This window comes from Citrus clementina, unplaced genomic scaffold (genome assembly GCF_000493195.1).
Source record: "Citrus clementina cultivar Clemenules unplaced genomic scaffold, Citrus_clementina_v1.0 scaffold_4, whole genome shotgun sequence".
Taxonomy (NCBI): Eukaryota; Viridiplantae; Streptophyta; class Magnoliopsida; order Sapindales; family Rutaceae; genus Citrus; species Citrus x clementina.
In genome coordinates, this window is record NW_006262274.1 from 6,260,383 (window position 1) to 6,280,257 (window position 19,875).

Sequence of the window (19,875 nt, forward strand, 5' to 3'; positions counted from 1 at the left end):
TGAGGCTCTATTTATAGAAAAATAAATTCATAATCCAGTGTTTTGCAGTCCATCATAAGTTTCATGCATGCACTCCTCACAACCATTAGATCAAGATCCAACGGCTAGTCAAACTTCAAAAGCCAACATCACACGTGGCATCGTTTGACTCGTCCGATTTGGCCAAAGAACGGTTGAGATTTAGGGGATTAATGAGTGGATTGGGTCGACCCAAATACAAAGATTCAGATCCTACAACTTGCTTCACCAATCATTGCCACGTGGCATAATCATGGCCATTGAATCATGAACAGTTGAGATTTAGTCAAAATTGACAGTTATCCCGTGCACTCAAAGCTATTATAAGCTCATTTCATTATTCAATCAGTGCTCGATTAAGAAGAAAGTCAACTCTTTTTACACAAACCCAATTTTAAGCTGATCTTGATTGATCGTAAGGTTTTTGGACCTTCGGAATCCAAATTTGACCTCTGTTCATCTGTTTGGAGCCTCGAATTGCGTGAAATTAATATTTTACATAATAAACACACAAAAATACACAAAATTAGATATATTTAATACATAATTAATAATTCCTAATATATTGCATAAACACAAATATAAATTATAACATAAGCACAAAATAACATTATTACCGCTTGATAATTAAATCATTTTTAACACTAATCAGGGTCGCACTATTACATGCCTCGAAGGAGTTGAACAGATTAGAAACTGAAAACCCCAATCAGAAGATTGGTGTGCATCTTATACAAAATGCCCTTAAGATTGGTGGTTTTATTTTTTTCCCCCCTTTTGATTTTTTTTCCCCCTTCCCAATTTCTTAGTAATAATATGAGCATCTGCAGATGCCTGTTTACACCATTGCTTCTGTTGCTGGATTTGATGGATCTGTCGTTGTTGAAAAGCTACTGGAACAGGACGACCCTAACTTAGGGTTCAACCCAGCTACTGGTAAGTTTTTCAAAGAGCAAAGAACTTCAGTTATTTTCAATGTTGTAGTCTTGATTTTGAATTTGGAAAAGTGTAAAATTTTTGTTTGTACCAGGTGCATCTGTAAATAAGATTGAATCTAGAAATGTCGATCCAATGGAGCAGATAAAGCAAAGAACTAGAATTTGTTGCAAGGTAATTGTGTTAAACTCCTTAAATATTGTCCAAGATCTCAGTATTTCTAGTTCTTTTATTTGCGCAGTTTATAATTTCCTATATACGTCTATAGGGTCAAGTTGTTTCAACTTAAACATTGATAAAAAAAAGTCAACAAAATTTCATAAAATGTGATCATCTTACCGTGCTCAAGTTATTAGGTACAATTTTCTTAGAGTTCCATAGTTGTTATGTTTGGGATTAGATAGATATCTCTAGTTGAAATTTTTTTTTTTTTAATGTCAAGATTTTTTTGTTTAAACTTGTAACATAAAAAATTAGAAAGAATCTAATATATATTCTTATAATTAATAATTAAAAAATCAATGTTTAATTTTTTTGTAGATTTAAGATATTTTGTATAGTAATAAATCTAACGTAACTCTTATATGGATCCAGCTATGGTGCAATGAGCGCACCGTACCCTCTTTGTCTTTTTTAACTTCTCCTTTGCACACTACTGTATTTATAGTTTATTAAAATAATTATTTTTCTTCCTTCTTCAACTCTTCACCTCTACATTTTTCTTGCTTTTTTCTATTTTCAATTTAACCTATAATCAACCAATTGCAATCAATAAGAGACAACTTGATATTCTCATTGAAGCTACCTGTTTGTTGCAAGATTCATTTACTCTATATCACATAAGCAATAATGAGTTGAACTTTTAATATAAATGAAAATCACATAGATATTTTTTTATCCACACTTTATTCATTATCTATGAGGAAACTCAAATGTAAATAAATTGAATTATTTTATCTTTTATTATGTATCTTCTTTACTTTTTGGGAAATTAACTGTACACCATCTTTATTATGTCGTATATACATCTAACCACCTTAAAATTTTAGCATTTTCTTTACACCACCTTTATTTTTAAACTTATATTAATCAACCACTTTGACACTAAAATTAATCATTTTACCCATAAATGACTTAAAAGATCATTTTATTTTACAAAATTTAAAAAAATAAAAAAATATGACTACAAAGATACCCTAAATTCAAATAAAACAAATAAATCTCAAAATCTAATATGATAATTTTTAAATAAAATTATCATTATAAAAAATTAACATCTTATAATTATAATTTCATTTAATTTTTGTAATTAAATTAAGTATAGAGAAGTTTATAAAAAGTAAGATGAAGAGAAAAACTTCCTATAATTATTGTAAACTTCCATATAATTAATATTAGGAAAATTCTCTATATAAATAAATGAAATTATAATTACAAAAACTAACTTGATAATTTTTAAATAAAATTATAATTATAAAAAATTAACATATTGAATTTGAGATTTATTTATTTTTATGACTTGTGATAAATGATACCGTGCGTTTGTGTTCAAATCCTTCCTAATTTCTTTCTTTATGTGAAGTTATTATTTTTAATAAAAAATCAAAAACCTTATTTGTAGATTAACTATGGTTATAGGGTCAAGACATTTTACTGATACAAATTTTCGAGTTATTGGTCTCTTAGAATTTAGTATTGGATGAATTTGTGGGCAAAAAAACCGTGGTCTTAAAATCACCGAACCGAGCCGACGGTTTTTTCTAATTCGGATCGATTTTTATTTTTAAAAAAAAATTGAAATATATCATTTATAAAAAAACCGAAATGTCGGTTCGGTATTCAGTTCACTCAGCTGAACCGAAAAATCGAATTAATTATAGATTTTATTCAAATCGACATGTGTTAAATTTTTTTTTTATAAATCCAAATATTGAGTTGGAAAATGCCTAAAGTTGATGTTGATATTAATGAAGATAGGAGAATGTTGTTGGCGTTTATTTGTAATTTTTTTTTTTTTGGGTGAAAATGGAAGAATGTTGTTGGCGTTTGTTTTTAAATTTTCTTTATATTTTGTGTTGTAAGTTGTAATTGTTGTTATTTTTATTTGTCTTTACAACATTATAATTATGTTTATGTAGATGGAGTATTGAAATTTGATTATGTATTTTAAAATTTTAATATTTCATATTTTGTGAGTACCTTATTAGTAGTTAATAAGATATTAGTGATAAAATATGTTTTAAAAACTTTGTATTTATTGTTAATATTTGTAATGAAATTAGGATGAACTAATTGTTAAAAAAATTATTACATTCATGTGGCTGGACTAAAAATTTAAAAATTTAAAATAGGCTCAATAGGCCTAGAACCAAAAACACCGAACCAAACCGATCCGAAAAGATCCGTTTGAGTTCGGTTCTTATTTGATTCTTTTTATAAAATAACCGATTTAAATCGGTTCTACTTAATTTTAATCCAAACCAAACAGTGCCCACACCTAATTTGTATTACGAAATGTTACTTTAATTTGTCTTGTGATGTTGCTTGTTTAGTGAAATAGTATTTACACTTGTGGTTGTGGCGGTTGGCTTTGTTTGGGGAGGCTGGAAGAGAAAGCAACCAAAGTTCAGTAAAAAGAATTGAGAGCGGTTTATATATATATTAGGTGAAGAGTTCATCCAAAACCATTTTCCACAATTTCAAACTTGTGCCCAGATCTTTCCCAAGAAACCATTTATCTTTATGTACACACCCCCAACAACACAAACAAACATAGAACCAAAAATGCTGTAAAATCTACCTAACGTTTTTCCTCTTTTCTCCTCCCGAAAGGCAAAAATACTCCTTTTGCCCTTCTCCCAGTGGTTATTATTCATGTACACGTACAAAGGCAAGTAAAACCACAGCCTTAACAAAAAAACCTTCCTATACCCTCCAATTTACCCCCTCCAAACAAGAATGTGCAAAAATAAAGGTGCTGGAAAACTTCAGTATTACCTTGGTTTTGGTTGCGATCCCAATGACCAAAAAGGGTGAACAAGTCTTTGAGCTGATGGACTAGCCAGTAACATAGCCTGGGACCGAGTAAGCATCTCAGCCATTGTAGGTGTTTGATAAGATTGTACTAGACTTGACCCATCGGTTGAGTCCCCTCTTGCCGTTGCTCTTTGCCATGAGTGTGAACTCAGCCCTGACAGAATATATGCTCGACCGGATGCTTCGTAAACATGCCTACTCGCCATCCTCTCTTGCATTTCCTTGAGCTCAGCATCCAATGCCAGACAGAGACGATCATGAGCTTTAGCTGAGACTGTCTCTGACAGCATCCGTCGACAGTTCTCGAGGATAGATACAGCACCAGCCAGATCTCCCTGCTCAGCTGTAGTTCTCGCCAGTGCCATTGCCTCTGCTGCTTGGAGCCGGTTGCGTTGCCTGTCCACTTCAATCGACGTGACTTCTTGTCCAGCTATTTCAGGCCTTGCAATCCTAACTTCATCACTCTCCAGTGTTACCATTTCTTTAGTTAAGGGATCCTTATAACTACATTTCACCTTTAGCAATGACGTCTCATTTCCGCATGACTCTGCTGGAACATTAACTGATACCAGGAAATCCCTCTCTTCATCAGCATATAAATCCCCAACATCAATAAACCCCCTACGTCCATCAACCATCACACGGGTTGGGTAACTTCCTGCTTTAAACGAGCCCAGACGGAGACTTGGGTGCACACACTCAACTCCCACTTGCAGTTCCTGTACCACAACACTCAAAAGCCCTCCAATGCATTGTGCAAATGCATCCTGGAGCACAGCTTCAGTCTCAATGAAAGAAAATGTGCCTCCAGAGTTTTCAGAAATTGAATGCATTGATGAAGCATCATGATCGGCACCAAATCCAAAAGCATGAACCGGAATCTGGAAACCATTATTGTCACTGCTGTTAATTGATGAAGGAAGGAGAGACTGATAATTGGGTTGAGGACCTTGAGGCTGATTACCACCAGAACCATTGACAGTATAAGTATCCTGCCCATCAGACAATAGTATAATGCTGGCCACAGGATTCTTTTCCCTACGCTCTTCCATTACTTTGGCACCTTTTCTCAGGCCTTCAGCAATATTGGTCCCACCATTTGCAACTAAAGAATTAACAGCTTGAAGAGCCTGCAGCCGTCCTGTGTCAGTCATCCGATGCAGGGGAAAGAGGCGGCGGGCTGTGGAAGAGAAGGCAATAACTGAGAGCCTATCATTAGAGCCAAGGTTTTGTATTACAAATCCCATTGCTCGTTTAAGTAATGCAAGCTTGGTACCAGCCATGCTTCCGCTGATGTCAAGTACCGTGACTAAATCAACTGGAACTCGAGGAGTTAGAGAAAGCTGGGGCAAAGTAGCCTGATTTCCACCGGGATTCTGTCTTGCAATAGTAGCTGCAGCTTTGAGATGGATCAAAACTGTGAAATTATCATAAGATTTCAACCGTGGTGCAACTGAAACTTCTGGGCATGTTTTGATGGCTATTGTTCTACTAGAATTGTTATCTGCAACATTGTTACTGCCAGAGCTTCTGTCAGCATACACAGGTTGGTGATCTAGACATTCATCATCGTCAAATATCACAGGCTCAGGAGCCTGAAATAGGGGAACAACGTGACGTCGACTCAAATCACGATGAGGAGGTAACCGGCGGACCACAGTCATCAAAGCATCACTTTGAGGCCAACCGATTGGATTTATCGGTGCCCTCCCAGGGGGAAGATCAAGGCTAGGTCCCTGCATGGGGATCTCTTTCCATTTAGCCCTACAAACTGGACAAACTTGGTTGCCATGTTTTACATTTGAAGCAATGCAGTGGAAATGGAAGGAATGGGAGCACTCTGCAGTGAAAATAGCCTGGCCGTCTCCTTGTTTCATCTTTGTCAAACATATGGAGCAGGTCTGCTGAAAATATAAAGCAGGCAAAGTAAATATCTGAGATCACACTTAAAATTTGTCATGAACTGTTGTCATCAATAGCGAAATTAAAATTTGTATACTTATCCCATGTAACATGAGTACTAGACCTCAACAACAGTGTAGAGAGTGATATTTACATAAATAAATGCAATATCACAAGGCCATCCAAAATCAGTAAAGGACACAATAAGCACTCTAGGCATGAATAACTTTTGCTAATATGTCAAAGAAACAATGTTTAATTCGGAGTCAATAGAAAGTGTAATCCGCATTATCTGTCCAAAGAATTTGAGTGAATTAATGGAAAATGAGGTTCCAAAAACTTAAGTAATGAAGAAAAAGTAGTTCCAATGATGGGCTAGCTTATGAAAACCTCTATTGGCATTTAAAAATAATAATAATAATAATAATTCAAAAAAATAACTTCAGGAAACAAACACACATCCACACATATATATCATAACAAATTGGATCCTATGCTTCATTTTGCTGGTATGAATTATTAATCCTTATATAATGATTGTATATTTCTGCATAGCCTACAATTTTTTTTTTTCCTTCTGACTCATTCTTTTCCTTCATTATGTATAAAATGGAAACATAATGTTATAGAAATATTTTATCCATAATTGACAAAAGGAAGAATTTATAGATAAAAAATGTTGAACAAAATAAATTGTCAAAGGCAAACGACTTACTAACAACTAGAGCTCAGTTAGAATACAGGACATTCCCATAGGGCTAAAAGCAAGGAACCCATAAATTCGAGCCAACTAAGGTAGTACATGAACAGCTAATTATGTTTCAAAATGCTTCCATATTCTTATATTTTTACTCTTCTCAACAAGTCAATGTTAGGCATCCAACAAATATAGTGTATGGTTATCACACAACTACAATGATACGGGGTAAACTAGACCTTTCAAGACAACTTGCAAGAAATATGCAAAACACATCAATCAAAGAAAGGGAAATCATAAGTTTCTTTTTAATATATCTTTTCTTGTACTTCTTTGATGAAGGTCACAGCTAGAAAGATTGTAATTTAACAGTCAACAGATGAGGCCACCGGACAAGTTGCTTTCTCTCTCTAAGACCGGGAAAGGGAAAGGTAAATCCTTTAGTTTTCTTTTACTAGTAAGGTCTTGAAAGTGACTTAAGCAATTACCCCACAAGCCCAAAGAGGAGAAAACAACATGTCATCAAATACATAGCTCCAATAATTTACGATATTCCTCAATCTAGGATATAGCAAAACCAAACAATAAATGTATTAATTAAAGATTAAGACAATTTCATATTATACAAAACAAAATTTAAGAAATTTCAAGGCTCTCTCACCCATCTTGGTCTGCAACAGAAATATCAAAATCATTAAACAGATAATAACTTCAGAAATCATTTCTGTTTGGTTGCTATGTGAAAAGAAAATAAGTTCTTTTTTGTTAAATTATAAAATAAAAGCAAGAGAGGGAAATCTTCAAACAGCTAACTGTCGAGGTAATTAGTACTAATCGAGCAATAAAGATGATTCTTTAATTGCAAAATAGAAATGAAAAAAATTTTAAAAGAAATAGAACATGCAAAATTTCAATTTCTTAAACAAACAAGCTTAGTTGAGCTGAGTTAGGTAGCCAAAGTTTTAAATTCGTTTCACTTCAGATATTTCTTCAGAAACCAAACAGAGAACTTAATAAGTTTAAACGCAATCAAAGAAATCAAATCAACACAAAACCCCACAAAAAAAAACCCTGAATCTCATTTTTCAGCAACCAATCAGACCCCAACTCAAAATCATTTCTCAGAAACGTCAGAAGCAGCAGAATGAAAAAAGAAATGAGAGAAAGCACGCAAACCTTGGAGGATTTACTGCCACTTTTGGACAACCTCAAGCCATGAGAAGATGGAGTTGGTGTCATGGGACGATGGCACGTGTCCCAATCAACAGGAGGCAGCAAAGCAGCATCAGATAGTCTCTCAGATGAATCAACCGCAGACGGCGGCGGTGGCGAGTCCTCTAAAGTTCTTGGTACGAATACACAGAGATTCAAACCCAAAGCCAGCTTTGCTTTTCTCCATTTGCTTCCCATATTTTTTTTCCCCAACAAAATGAGCTAAAGCTTAAACCTTTATCAGTCCAAAAGCTAAACACCAACAGCCCAGAACCAGAAATCAAGAACCCAAGTAAAAAATGAAGCAAAAATTTTGATTTTGCAGCTGGTTTAGCTCCCAAGATTTGATTTTTGTTGTGTTTTTGGCTTGGTTTCTCAAGATGGACCCTTGGAATAAGAGAGAGGTAATGGTAATGGTATTGGTAATGGGGTCTTTAGCAAAAGTTGAAATGGAACACGAAACCCAAGAGAGAGACAGGGGGTTATAGGCTTATAGGCTTTTAATGCAATTTTTTAAGAGAAATGGGTGATGGGCAAAAGCTAAAATGTCAAAGGAGGTGACTGGGTCGCCATAGAAGAAGAGTTGTAGTGGAGCTGAAGCTTGCATTCAAGGCCGCCATTGAAGAGAGAGAGAGAGAATTGAGCTCAAAGGTCAAAGTTGTTTGAGTTTTTTAGAGAGAGAGAAGTAGTAGGAGATATAAAAATAGGTAAGGTAAAAATAGCACGTTTTAGTTAAATACAGAAAGCTAACTGCTTTATGCACACAATCAATTATTTTGCCTCTTGTCTCTTTGCTTTCTTTTCTCTTCCCCTTTTGCCCTTGTGTTTCACTTTTATTACCATGCATGGTGCTACTCTCTTCCTCTGTTTTCAAGCATGTATGTCCAACGCATTCCTAGAGAGTGACACCTTCTTGATTCATATAATTTTTTTTTTTTCAAATTAGATAATGTTTTTTTTTTTTATTTTACATACCTCATGTGGTTCTTGTCTTCTTGATGTCAATCAATTTAAAAAACTTCTCAACAAACTTGTTAGTTGTTTCCCATTCACTAAATGGATAATTCTATTGACATTTTTTTAGTTTTAGTGGATGGTTGTCAAATCTTCTACATCCTAAAAAACACTCCCTTTAATCTTTATTTCCTTTTGCAATATGAAAATAAAATAAAAAATTGTTTAGTGCGTTATCCTTTTATTGGAGGGTATGATTCTCAATTATATTTGTCTAGGATAAAAGAATTCTTAAATTAATAAACAAATACGGTACGTACATGTATGAATCATTTTGTAGGATAAGTAACATGAAGTTGGGGGATGGACCCCATCATGATTGATGATCATGATCATGATTCGTTTTTGGGCATGATGATGGGTCAAAACGTAGTGGGATTTTCATGATCACAGTCGCACAAAATATAAAGATAGCTATTTTATTTGTCAATTTTGTACCACATGAGATGATGATTATGATGATAAAACTATGCCACACGTGCACATCATCACAGAAGTCCCATGTCAACCCTGTTTGACATTTTTCTTTTTTTTTAGATCCTATCACATGCGTCCTCTTTTTTTTTTTTTTAACCCCATTTCCATTTTTGCTAGCAAAAATATTTTTTAAGCTAATTTCTAGCTTATAAGAGCATGAAATACTAGAATTGTAAAATCCCAACTTGTTTCAAGGCAGCAGGAAAAAAAAAATATCCTTCTCTCTACTTTCGTTTTATTCACTTAAAGTGAATAAAGAAAAGACTATTTTCATGTCTATTTTAATAATATGAAGATACTAAAATATATTTTTGGGTACTAAAAATTTTCACCAATCACAAAAACAAAAATCACATCATGCCATAAGAATTAAGAAAGGCAGGAGGTCAATAGAAACGGCAGCGTGCTGGCTATCATGCATCTTTGCTGCCACCATTTGTTGAATTTTTTTATTCACGAATTATGAGTAACAAAAATAGGAGCAAGTATGGCCCAATATATATCATTACTCCGTGAAAAAAAAAAATGATATAGAAGTGTATTATGTAATTTTTTTTAAAAAGTACTCTGGTGAAAAAAAATGTTGATAATTTTGATAGTGTGTGAATTTAAAAAAAAAACACAATATGTAGAGATTTCTTTAGAGAAGAATGTATGATAATTGATTTCTCCTAGAAGCAGTTGGACCTTTTTTTTTTTCATTGAATAATAGAGTTTTATACTTCTAATCAAAATTAGTTAAACATTGTAAAATTGATAAGAGATACTTTTTATATTTAATTTTTTTTGGACAACATATAAATTATTTTTAAAGGATTTCAAAGTGGGGTAGTAATAGAATAGGCCAAATTTTTTTTTTTAAAAAAAATGTTGGGTTTTCCCACCGCTACCGATAAAAACGTTGAACTTTCACAACTTAAATGATGTTTTTGAGACATAATTACTAGTACTCAGAGACTTTTCTTTGAATCTCAATGATAATCTTCTTCTCATTTCTTTTAAAATATATATAATTTTCGTTTTTTAATTCATTTAGATACGTGTGCATTCGGCAACCTTTGTCTATCACAACCGAGTACACAAAACAAAACATTAGTCTTTGAATCATACAATGCCATGCCCTGAAAACTAGCATTAAATTCAATAGTCAAAAACTGGCACGCATAGGAAGATTCAACATAGCCTCAAAATTTGAATTTCTATATGGCTGCTATCATTTTGATGGAGTCAGTTACTAGGTTTTTGTAATCTTGTTTGAGTTTTTCAAGATAATTGCGTTTATACTATTTTTTGAGATTGATACCTATTGACTGGACTCAGTTTTTTGCACACACCAGAAAATTCAGATATTTTTAGTTAATTTTTAAGCAGGGTTTGGTGATTATTTTTCCTATTTTTGATTAATTTTGTTTAATTATGTAGACATGCAATAAGAGTCGAGATTCGAGAGGGGTTTGATTGATTAAGAAATAAGTAAAGTATAATATACATTTTTTTCCTTATAAAACATGAAATTTTTTTATCAGTACATTGAATCCATAATTGATTGAAATTCAATAAGACGCTGGCTTTGAATACAAAATATTAATTGATTCTGATATCATACCGGTAAAACCTCTGTTGTTTGTGATTCAAGTTATTAGATAAAAGCTCTGCAGCATTCATATTAAAGTCATATTTAGCAGGAAAAATGTTGGATGGAGCAATAAAGATTGAAGTGTTCTGCAGTGTATATACGGAACCAAAAAATGGACCACTTCAAATCATTCCAAGTTGACCAATGGAAGTGAAAATAACTGCTGAAGTTGGATCCAGCAATGCCCATTATAGATTATTTGGAGAATAGTATATGGCACCAGTATATGGAACTTGATTCTCTCATTGAAATTTTCTAAAACTGTCACCAACACCAAATGGCAAATACATATATACATATCCCACACTTTCTAATGCCCAAATGAGAATAGAATTTTCAGGTTTGAAAAACTAGTGGGGAAAGATTTACATTTTAAGTGGAATATAATTTTCTCTTATATTTTTTTTCCCGAGTGTTTTGGCAGTTGAAAGTGAAACTTTGATGTATAATATTGTGTATGTGTATATCCAAATATAATATCCCAATCATCAACCATATGTATGCATGAGAGGAATTAATTAATTAAAGAAAGACTAGAATGAATGATAAATCTTGAGTGGAGTTTCCTATTCCCACTAGCTTTTCTCTCCTCAAAAGACAACCTTTTAAAAGAAAAAATGCCCTATCTTTTTAGCATGGCAAAAGTTATAAATATTCTCCTCTCCCCACAAAACAACATCAACAAGGAACCAAGACAACGACTTCTTTGTTTTCAATTTTTAATTTTACCTCTCCTTTTGACAGCACACACATGCTTCACACAACTTAGAGAGAGAGGGGGGGGAGGGGAAAAATAATGAGTGTTGGCATAGCAATGAGTGGAGTGCCAAATGTGGAGATCCATTAACAAAGAATTTTTTTTAAAAATTAATTTTTGTCATAATATTCCAGCTTTGTTAGGGAGAACAAATTAAAGAAGAGATTGGATTCCCTTTTACTGCCTCTAAATTTTTGCCAGACTTTCTGGGGCAAGTCAACTAGAAAGCTGACTTTTTCTTTCTTTTTATAATTATCATAAGGGAGCTTCTCTTATTGTGTTCCCCACTTTGGTATTTTGATCAATGGCTATGTGATGTCTTGCACTTCTGAATCAATATTTGTATCTTGTATCTCCCAATTGCTTAAATTAATTCCAATAAAAGCCTACAAGCGTTTTTGTTGTTGGAATTCTCAAAAACATTATCCTGTTCATGGGCTAGGGTTTCTCATCTCACAACAGTCATCTCTTTTCTAAATTAAGCATCATTTTTGTTACTAAACTTTGGCGTAGAAGGAGATTAATTATGTGTATAAAAAGAAATAAAAAGACTATGAAGCAGATTAATTATGATAATACTCTTTTAAAGATATGAATGATATCATGGGGACTTTACCAAACCATGATGTCACATGTATTCATCATGATCCTCAGCAAGTCAAACCTAATCCATGCACTCGGTGGGGTCCAAATATTTTATTTTTACATCATGTCCCAACATGTTGATTGTTGAGAATATATCATGCTTGCTTTTCATCAAACTTTTTCTTTTCTTACAAAAATAAAACTGTCATAATTATCTATGATACATGCATGCACAAATGGCTCCTTCAATCAGGATTACTTGTGTTTATTCTTTTGTGGGCTTTCTAAAGTGAGGTCTCATTTTATTGGCAACAAATGCAGAGAGCTCTCAAGTGATGGCATGATGATGAGCACTAAACAACAGTGATTGTTAAAAGGTTTCAGAAATAAAATGGGATTTTATTAGCCTTGTTTCTTCAGTGTTGGTATGTGTTGGATTAATGCCCTTGCATCCATTTACCAACATAATAGAATCTTTTCTGTGTGACATTTCTTTTATATTTCTATCAATCACTTGTTGCTCAAAAGAGTTCATTCAACTGAAAAAAAAAAAAGTATAATTTTCATTTAAGCAACAAAAATAATGTTCTTGACAATATTTTTTGTACAAATGCGGGATCTAAGCTATAAGCTCATGTTTGATTAGTAAAAATAATAGTAAAGGGGAGAAATGGAAAGGAAAATAAGTAAAAAAAAAAAAATCAGTCTCATTTTTATTATTTAGTTGGACATAAAATTCATCTTTTTCCCCATATTTCTTTGCCCTCTTGTACTTTCCTCTCCTGCTCTCCTCTCCTCATATTTCTTCAAATCAAACATGCCGTTGAGTTCATTCTTTTTCCTTCAACATCACTTTGGTATTCATCTTGTGTTCTCCTATGGCATCTAACAATAACTTTACCCACAAATCCCATTTCGGAAAGCTGTAAGTGCATCTGATAGTCTTCATGTTGATCTCTCAAATCATCTTCCACCGTATGTCCACATGTATCACACCCCTCTTTGAATTGATTAAGTGGTATTTCTCATTGATGCGTCCGTTGTGCACAACATCAGTGAGATTAATTTCCACATGCCCCAATGACTCCTACATAAACAGAAGATGATTTAACATTCCAAAAGACAATTGCATTTTAGAGAAATCTAGTAAACAAGAATGAGGGTGGTCGCCGATACCTTTGACCAAAATCTAATACCAGTCCGCTTACTCATAACCTCGATATGGATCTTCTCATGCAAAGGAGGCTCATCGAGCATAAATTGAAATTCTTCATTCCAGGCAGGGTCTCGAGTTTTTCTAATCATCTTTAGAAAACCAAACGAAACATGAGATTACTTCCAAGTTCCAACAGTTAAAATATCTTTGATAATGCATTAATTATCCTACCGATCCATTTCATTCTATAGCAGCTTGAATGCTTCATTGTGTTTGTGTTATTTCCAGGGAGTTCCAACTTGAAATTTACAATTGAAGAGAATAGGCATATAACAGGGAAAGAAAGCTCACTTTTGTTCTCTTTTTGTCCCCTTTGTAAAGGATTATAGCATACGGATTGTTGTGATTTTCCCCTTCTACATCCTCGGCTCCTTGGACTAAAACAGAAAGCAAACCTGCTCCACTCAAGGCCTCCTCATCAGATGACTGATCATTTCCACTTCCCTTCCTGCTGTATTTTTTGGACACTGAACTGAACTTGATGCTGTCTTCTTTAAAAGGTACATAGGTAAGCTCAACTACTATTTTTCCTCTTTGTTTCATGTCTTTTGGGTCACTAATATTTGTGTGCTTGAGCAAATCAAGAGTAAATTCCTTTGTCTCATGGGGCGTGAGAAGTTTCAGAGGAACCAGCTGCATTCCCAACCTGTCATGTCCTCCAACCTGCAGATAATTTAAGCAAAAAGTACAACAATTCTTATTAAGCAAAAAGTACAACAATTCCTAGAAACTTGGAAAACAAATTCTCGTCGGTATAACTCAAGCTTCAACTTATTCACAATAAAAACTGAAAAGTGTCCTCATGGCAACAACTTGGATAAGATAAACACCTTGTCCCAATCGAAGACTTGTAATTGGAGAATTTGAGATTCAGGTTCCTTCACGACAAGCTTGAAGTTCTCATTCCATTCTGGATTCAAGTTTTTCTTCTTGACGGTGGTTTTCTTCCATGGAAGCTTCTCTCCAGTCAGACTGAGTTTGACATATGGATCAGAAGTTCCCAAGAAGTCTTTCTTCAGGAGTTTAGAAGCACGAACAACCTTCACGTGTAGTATTCCCACGGGCTTCTTTATGGCCACACTAGTGAAATTATCAAAAAGATAATTATCTCAGGAAACAGAAAAGAAACTATACTTCAGACATGAAAACCAATTCTTTCCATACAAAGTTGGGAAACGATATCTAACTTCACCGGTTGAGTGAGCTTTGCGAGTACAAAAACGACACAGAAAAAGGAAAAAACATGAAACTTGTATTATAAAATTACCTTGAAGCATCAAGAATAGGTATTTCATATGTTTGGGGCCAGATGTAAATACCAGCAACATATTTTGTTATACACTTCTGCAAGAATCTAGAATAGTTAGTTGATTCATAACCAATCCAGAAGTAAGCAAGCATAACATCCACCGCAATTCAAACTCAAAATAATCACATCAAAATCCAATTCCTACCCAAGAGGCAAGAGAGAACACCAGTTCAGCACCTGAATAAATTGGTAAAGGCCTGGTATGGACATGATGTCTCCTCCAAGTATTTTAATTCCAAAATCTACATGCGGCTGCAGATATATCAGGGAATGTCATCACACAAGAATTAGCTGATTCATTCACTTTGTATCACAGAGAAACATAGAATCTGCTTCAATGTATATAGAGAATTGCTTACCCTCTCCATCAAAGACACCACCATGGTAGCGAAACATGGGAAGGTAGGAACAAGAGGTTTCAAAGTTATTCGTGGTGCCGCAAATATTTGTAAATCCACTAACTGAGAAGAAGTACAATCAATATTACAAAAGAAACATGCTCTTCAGTTTTAAAGAACTAAAACCACTCATTCTTCCATTAAATGTTTTGTCCTTAGTCTATTCTGACCTGAACTGTAATTCGAAAGGACAACAATTTTAACACCAAAACAATGTTGGGATTGCCGGCCCACCTCAATGCTGGTTCCATTACTAGCTGATTCTCATTAGTTTCATAGACTCGGATACCTAAAAGTTTATAAAATAAAACAAAATGAGAACCATGACTACCTGCTTTTATTTAGTGTCCCAGTTTCTGATACTTGAAAGCTTGACAGTAAACTGAATGAAAAAGAAAATGGCATTAAGGTGTTCACTTCATGATCCAGCCAAATTCTTGCTAAATCCAACTGACAAGGAAATTCTTCAAATGGTGGAAGTGCGATCTCTTATACAATTAAGAGTAAGTATATATCGTTGGCAGCATTTGCTTATTTACATATGATTCCAGGTTGACAGCATGCATTAGTTTTTCTAAAAATTTCTTTATACTTCTTCCACAATGCAGCCGCTGCCCCAGATAAAAATCAATCTTGTTTCTTTCAAACTAGAGCCACAATGTGAAATGAAGCACCAATTTCTCAAACTTTCAACAATTATTTTTCAGAATTTTCAACAATCTTGAAATCCACATGAACCTGGAAGTTATTACTATGTTTGTGCACATACACATTCAAGAAACAGAAATGTCAGGAATGAGAGCCAATGCTTCAGCGAATAGAGGCAGAATTTGTAAACTTGCATATGAATGAAGGACATAATTGAGGTTGATAGTGTCATTTAATCTGGAAATAGTTGTTCAGAAAAGAAGATATTTCAGTTCAGTAAACATGATTAAGTGACTAAATGGACCCTTTTTTTTTTTAATTCCCCTATCATTTTAGTTAGAAAAGTGATTGAGTAAATCTCGTAAAACTTACCATAAATTGTCGGAGGAAGAGTCCCCAGAGTTAGATTCTCAAACTCAATGGATTCTATCTTAAACTTCCCACTGTACTCATCAAATATTGGCTGTGCCGTGGTCCTTACGTTAGCACAAATCGCCTGTAAATTGACATGAAGTCAAGCTTAATATAATCACTGATAGAATTGAAAGTATATCTGAACTATAAAATCACCTTATCGAGGTAAGGCCACATATCTGAGAGAAACCTGTTTAACCAGTCTACCTGCGATCACACTAGTATAGTCAATAGAGTGACTGGCTTCATACAATAAAGTAGTAATGATAAGAACACAAAACAGATAATAACATTAGCTGTAATATAAACAAGCTGAGGACAATTGTAACAATTAGATTGTTTATACATTACTACTTACTCTCTCATAATCAGGGTTCTTAACCCATAATGGAATTTCAGGTAAGAGGTCGAACAAAGGAATGGTATCCAACTCACAAAGTGGCGTAACAAGTGGTTCCTGCATCAATAATATTTTGCAAACAGTTTCATCTCACAAAGACAGAGAATCCAAAAATTTCAAATTGCTCTGAAGAAACTTTGCACTTCAATGCTGATTAATATGATTATAGCAGTCGAACAGAAATGTAATGAACAGTCTAGAAATTTAATATGTTTACACTTGCAAGTGAATCGTGCTACACTCACTTTACATTTCATCTAAAAATAGTGATTCAGAAAGAGGAAATTTTCATGGATTTTCTAGAAGCTACCCATCAAAGACTTTATCACCACTCAAGGAATTGTCAAATTGCTGCAGTGACCCATTCAATATAAGTGAATTGTCTTTTCATTCATTTCAGTAAAATTCAAAGATAATTTATTCAATCAAAAGCCAGAAATCCCCCGCATAGAGAATGGTCAGCAATTGTACAGCCATATTCACCAGAAATGCAGTTATAATATAAAATTCGAAACAAATGAATTTGAATGAACACGAATTGCATATTACAAATTACAAACAACGAAACAGGGTTGTAACAAATCAAATAAAATCTCCACTTGAAGCAGAATCCCCATTTCACATGTGAAATTTAGCTTTAACAACAAATGGTCACAATGAAGGTAACAAAACTAACAATTAATAAAAACAAGTTGCAATATCAACAAATGAATAAACAAGTGATGATGCAAGAACATTTTGAATCCTGATAATAATAATAATAATAACAATAATAAATGTTACCTCAACTTGATCATCGTTGGGCTTAGAATATATGAAGAGAAAGAAGCCAACAAGGAGACCAAGAGGAAGCCCAATGAAGCCAAAACCAAGAACTCCCAGTACACTACTCAGAAACCCCATTTCTTTGCCTTTTTCAACTTCAAAGATATATCAAAATCAAAAGTATATGCAAATTCTGAAACTAAACTCAACAGAGAATTACAGAATGAGAAACATCAAAAGGGTCTTGTTTTGTTTATTTATTTATTTATTGCTTTTCATGTTGTGTAGGAAAATGTTATTGCTCGGGAACGTAACGAAAAAACTGACAGAATGGCATGAAAACCGCCAAAACAAAACCACTTTTGTTTTTTGAGTTTTTGAGTTACAAGTAGAGCCTTCTAGTTGAAGTTGGTATGTTTTTCTTAGCACAGTTGTGTAATTTTGTTTAATTTGTTTTATTAGGTTTGTGAAATGACGTGCAAGCTCTTTCCCTTGAGGCCTCTGTTTTGTTTGTTTTCGTTTTTGTTCAGATAAAACCAACGACAATTTTGTCACGAATGCTCGGTCTTTTATTTCGTTCGAAAATAACCCCTAAAGAATATATATATATATATATATATATAGAGAGGAAACTAGAAAAGGAAGAGTTGTTAAAAAAATTATATTGTTTAAAAATCCTAATATATATATATATATATATATAGACACTCACAGGGAGATTTTTGTTGATCTAAAACTAAACGATGCTTTTACCTTGGAGATTACATATAATTAATTAAGATTTACTATTAATTAACAGAATAGGCCAAGTGGGTTTTTTTTTTTATATTAAGTTTAAATAACCTTATTTTGCTTGTGATTTTGGAGAAGGGTGCATTTGGCGCAATGAGTTTAATTGAAGTTGGCCGACTTGGAGAAGGGTGTATTTGGTGCAATGAGTATTTAAAAAAAATAAAAATTGTACCTCCATAAAAGTATTATGAGGGTTAGTTTCAGTTTTTCTTTAATTATAAAATAATTGAGTAGATATAGTGTTAGTTAAATGTGAATGGCTCTCCCTCATAAAAATGTGAGTGGAGTAGACACCCCTTAAATATTAGAGATGGTTTAAAGAATTTGAACAACGCTTCGGATAAATACATGTCACGATGAAAGTCCAAATTATATAATGTGTTTGTAAATATTAATTATAATATCTGATATAATATCAGTAACAATTCTGGATAACAGTATTTTCAAAAAAAAAAAAGTTGGCCGACTTGTCGTAGTTAGTGGGGAAGATTTATGATTTCATCAATGACATGGACAGAAATAATAATCAAAAAATGGAAACTAGTTGGCACGTAATCAAAGAAAATCTTATCATTTTATAGTCAAAGATTTTGTATTTATTAAGATTAAAAAAAATTGCATTTGTTCAGAATTGGAGAGCATTATCTAAATTCAGTTTGAAAACAATTTTAATTTATTTTAATTCCATATGTTTAGTGTGAGCGAAGATTTTCTTTCAAAAGTACTAGTAATGTTATATCTCCCAATTACCATCCCAATAGCTTTGTATTAATAAATATGAGAAAATTGTATTTCACTTTTGATAATGATTTATACTTGTTTAATATTTAAAATTCTTTTCTAAAGGAAAAAAAAAAGTAAAAGTATTATTACTTTTTTAACACTTATTTTAACACTTGAATTCATACTTTTAAAAGATAAATAAATGTGGCTGTTAAATTTAGATATTTAGGTGCATCTAAAATTAAATCTCAATTGGATTTAAATCTATTTACATTTTAAATGTGTCACGAGTTAAAGTGATTTCTAGAGTCTACACAGACATGAAACATATTCGGACCTTGATTCATGTGGGCAGGAGAAAAGAAAATGTTAGGTACATATATCCATCAAGAATCAAAACAAAAATTTGCAATCAATCAAGGATTAGCTGAGCAAAACCTCAATTTCTCAAGCAATCAATCTTATGTCAATATAATCATGCGGCAGCACTTAATTAACCAATCAATTTTTCACATATAAGCGGAGTCACTTTTGAAAAATAATAAAACAATTGATAGAAAAAAAGAAACTTAAGAGGAAAGGTATTGATTCATATAATAATTACAAAAAAAAAAAAGGGAATTTAAATATATTGAATTAAAGCTTAAGAATTGAATGAATTATATTATATACATGTGCCTCATCATATACACACACACACATGTTCTAGATCTTGAATAATGTAAACTTAATTTGAATTTGTCAATTTTTCGCGACGTTACCCAAATCATTATTTTCCACATTTGTGAAGATGGAAACACCTATTGGGAGACTTTGATTGAGAATATCAAAGAGAATATTTTAGGCTGGCACATATATAGTATTCCAATTTCCATTACATTGCTTAAAGACTTTGTATTTTGATTAGTAGCTTAAAAGCAAAGTCTATGTTATTTAAATT

General features: G+C 33.1%; 2 protein-coding genes across 3 annotated transcripts; both read right to left on the bottom strand.

Moving 5' to 3' along the window:
• Positions 1-3,584: 3,584 nt before the first annotated feature.
• Positions 3,585-8,532, bottom strand: LOC112098936. 2 transcript variants are annotated; one of them, XM_024185695.1, is made up of 2 exons: positions 7,766-8,532; positions 3,585-5,891 (listed from the first exon to the last, which is right to left on the bottom strand). In XM_024185695.1, exons 1-2 carry the CDS (start codon positions 7,997-7,999, stop codon positions 3,948-3,950), a joined length of 2,178 nt encoding a protein of 725 aa, XP_024041463.1. In that variant the 5' UTR covers positions 8,000-8,532; the 3' UTR covers positions 3,585-3,947. The 2 variants fall into 2 exon arrangements, with proteins under 2 accessions (XP_024041463.1, XP_024041462.1); XM_024185694.1 differs by having other exon boundaries at positions 3,585-5,894.
• A 4,334-nt stretch (positions 8,533-12,866) lies between these two features.
• On the bottom strand, positions 12,867-17,856 carry LOC18044788 (synaptotagmin-3). Its single transcript, XM_006436382.2, has 12 exons — positions 17,439-17,856; positions 16,614-16,712; positions 16,412-16,462; positions 16,214-16,337; positions 15,364-15,482; positions 15,155-15,256; positions 14,973-15,047; positions 14,754-14,830; positions 14,317-14,566; positions 13,778-14,149; positions 13,447-13,575; positions 12,867-13,357 (listed from the first exon to the last, which is right to left on the bottom strand). Exons 1-12 carry the CDS (start codon positions 17,556-17,558, stop codon positions 13,229-13,231), a joined length of 1,647 nt encoding a protein of 548 aa, XP_006436445.1. The 5' UTR covers positions 17,559-17,856; the 3' UTR covers positions 12,867-13,228.
• Between the last annotated feature and the right edge of the window lie 2,019 nt (positions 17,857-19,875).

Excerpts from the sequence above, each read along its gene's own strand:
- LOC112098936 (XM_024185694.1), bottom strand. The coding sequence starts at position 7,999 with ATGGGAAGCAAATGGAGAAAAGCAAAGCTGGCTTTGGGTTTGAATCTC. Across the intron at positions 5,895-7,765 it reads GTGGCAGTAAATCCTCCAAG|CAGACCTGCTCCATATGTTT; the intron begins GTTTGCGTGCTT and ends TTATATTTTCAG.
- LOC18044788 (XM_006436382.2), bottom strand. The coding sequence starts at position 17,558 with ATGGGGTTTCTGAGTAGTGTACTGGGAGTTCTTGGTTTTGGCTTCATT. Across the intron at positions 15,483-16,213 it reads TCTTCCTCCGACAATTTATG|GTATCCGAGTCTATGAAACT; the intron begins GTAAGTTTTACG and ends ATAAACTTTTAG. Across the intron at positions 14,831-14,972 it reads GCCTTTACCAATTTATTCAG|AAGTGTATAACAAAATATGT; the intron begins GTGCTGAACTGG and ends AGATTCTTGCAG.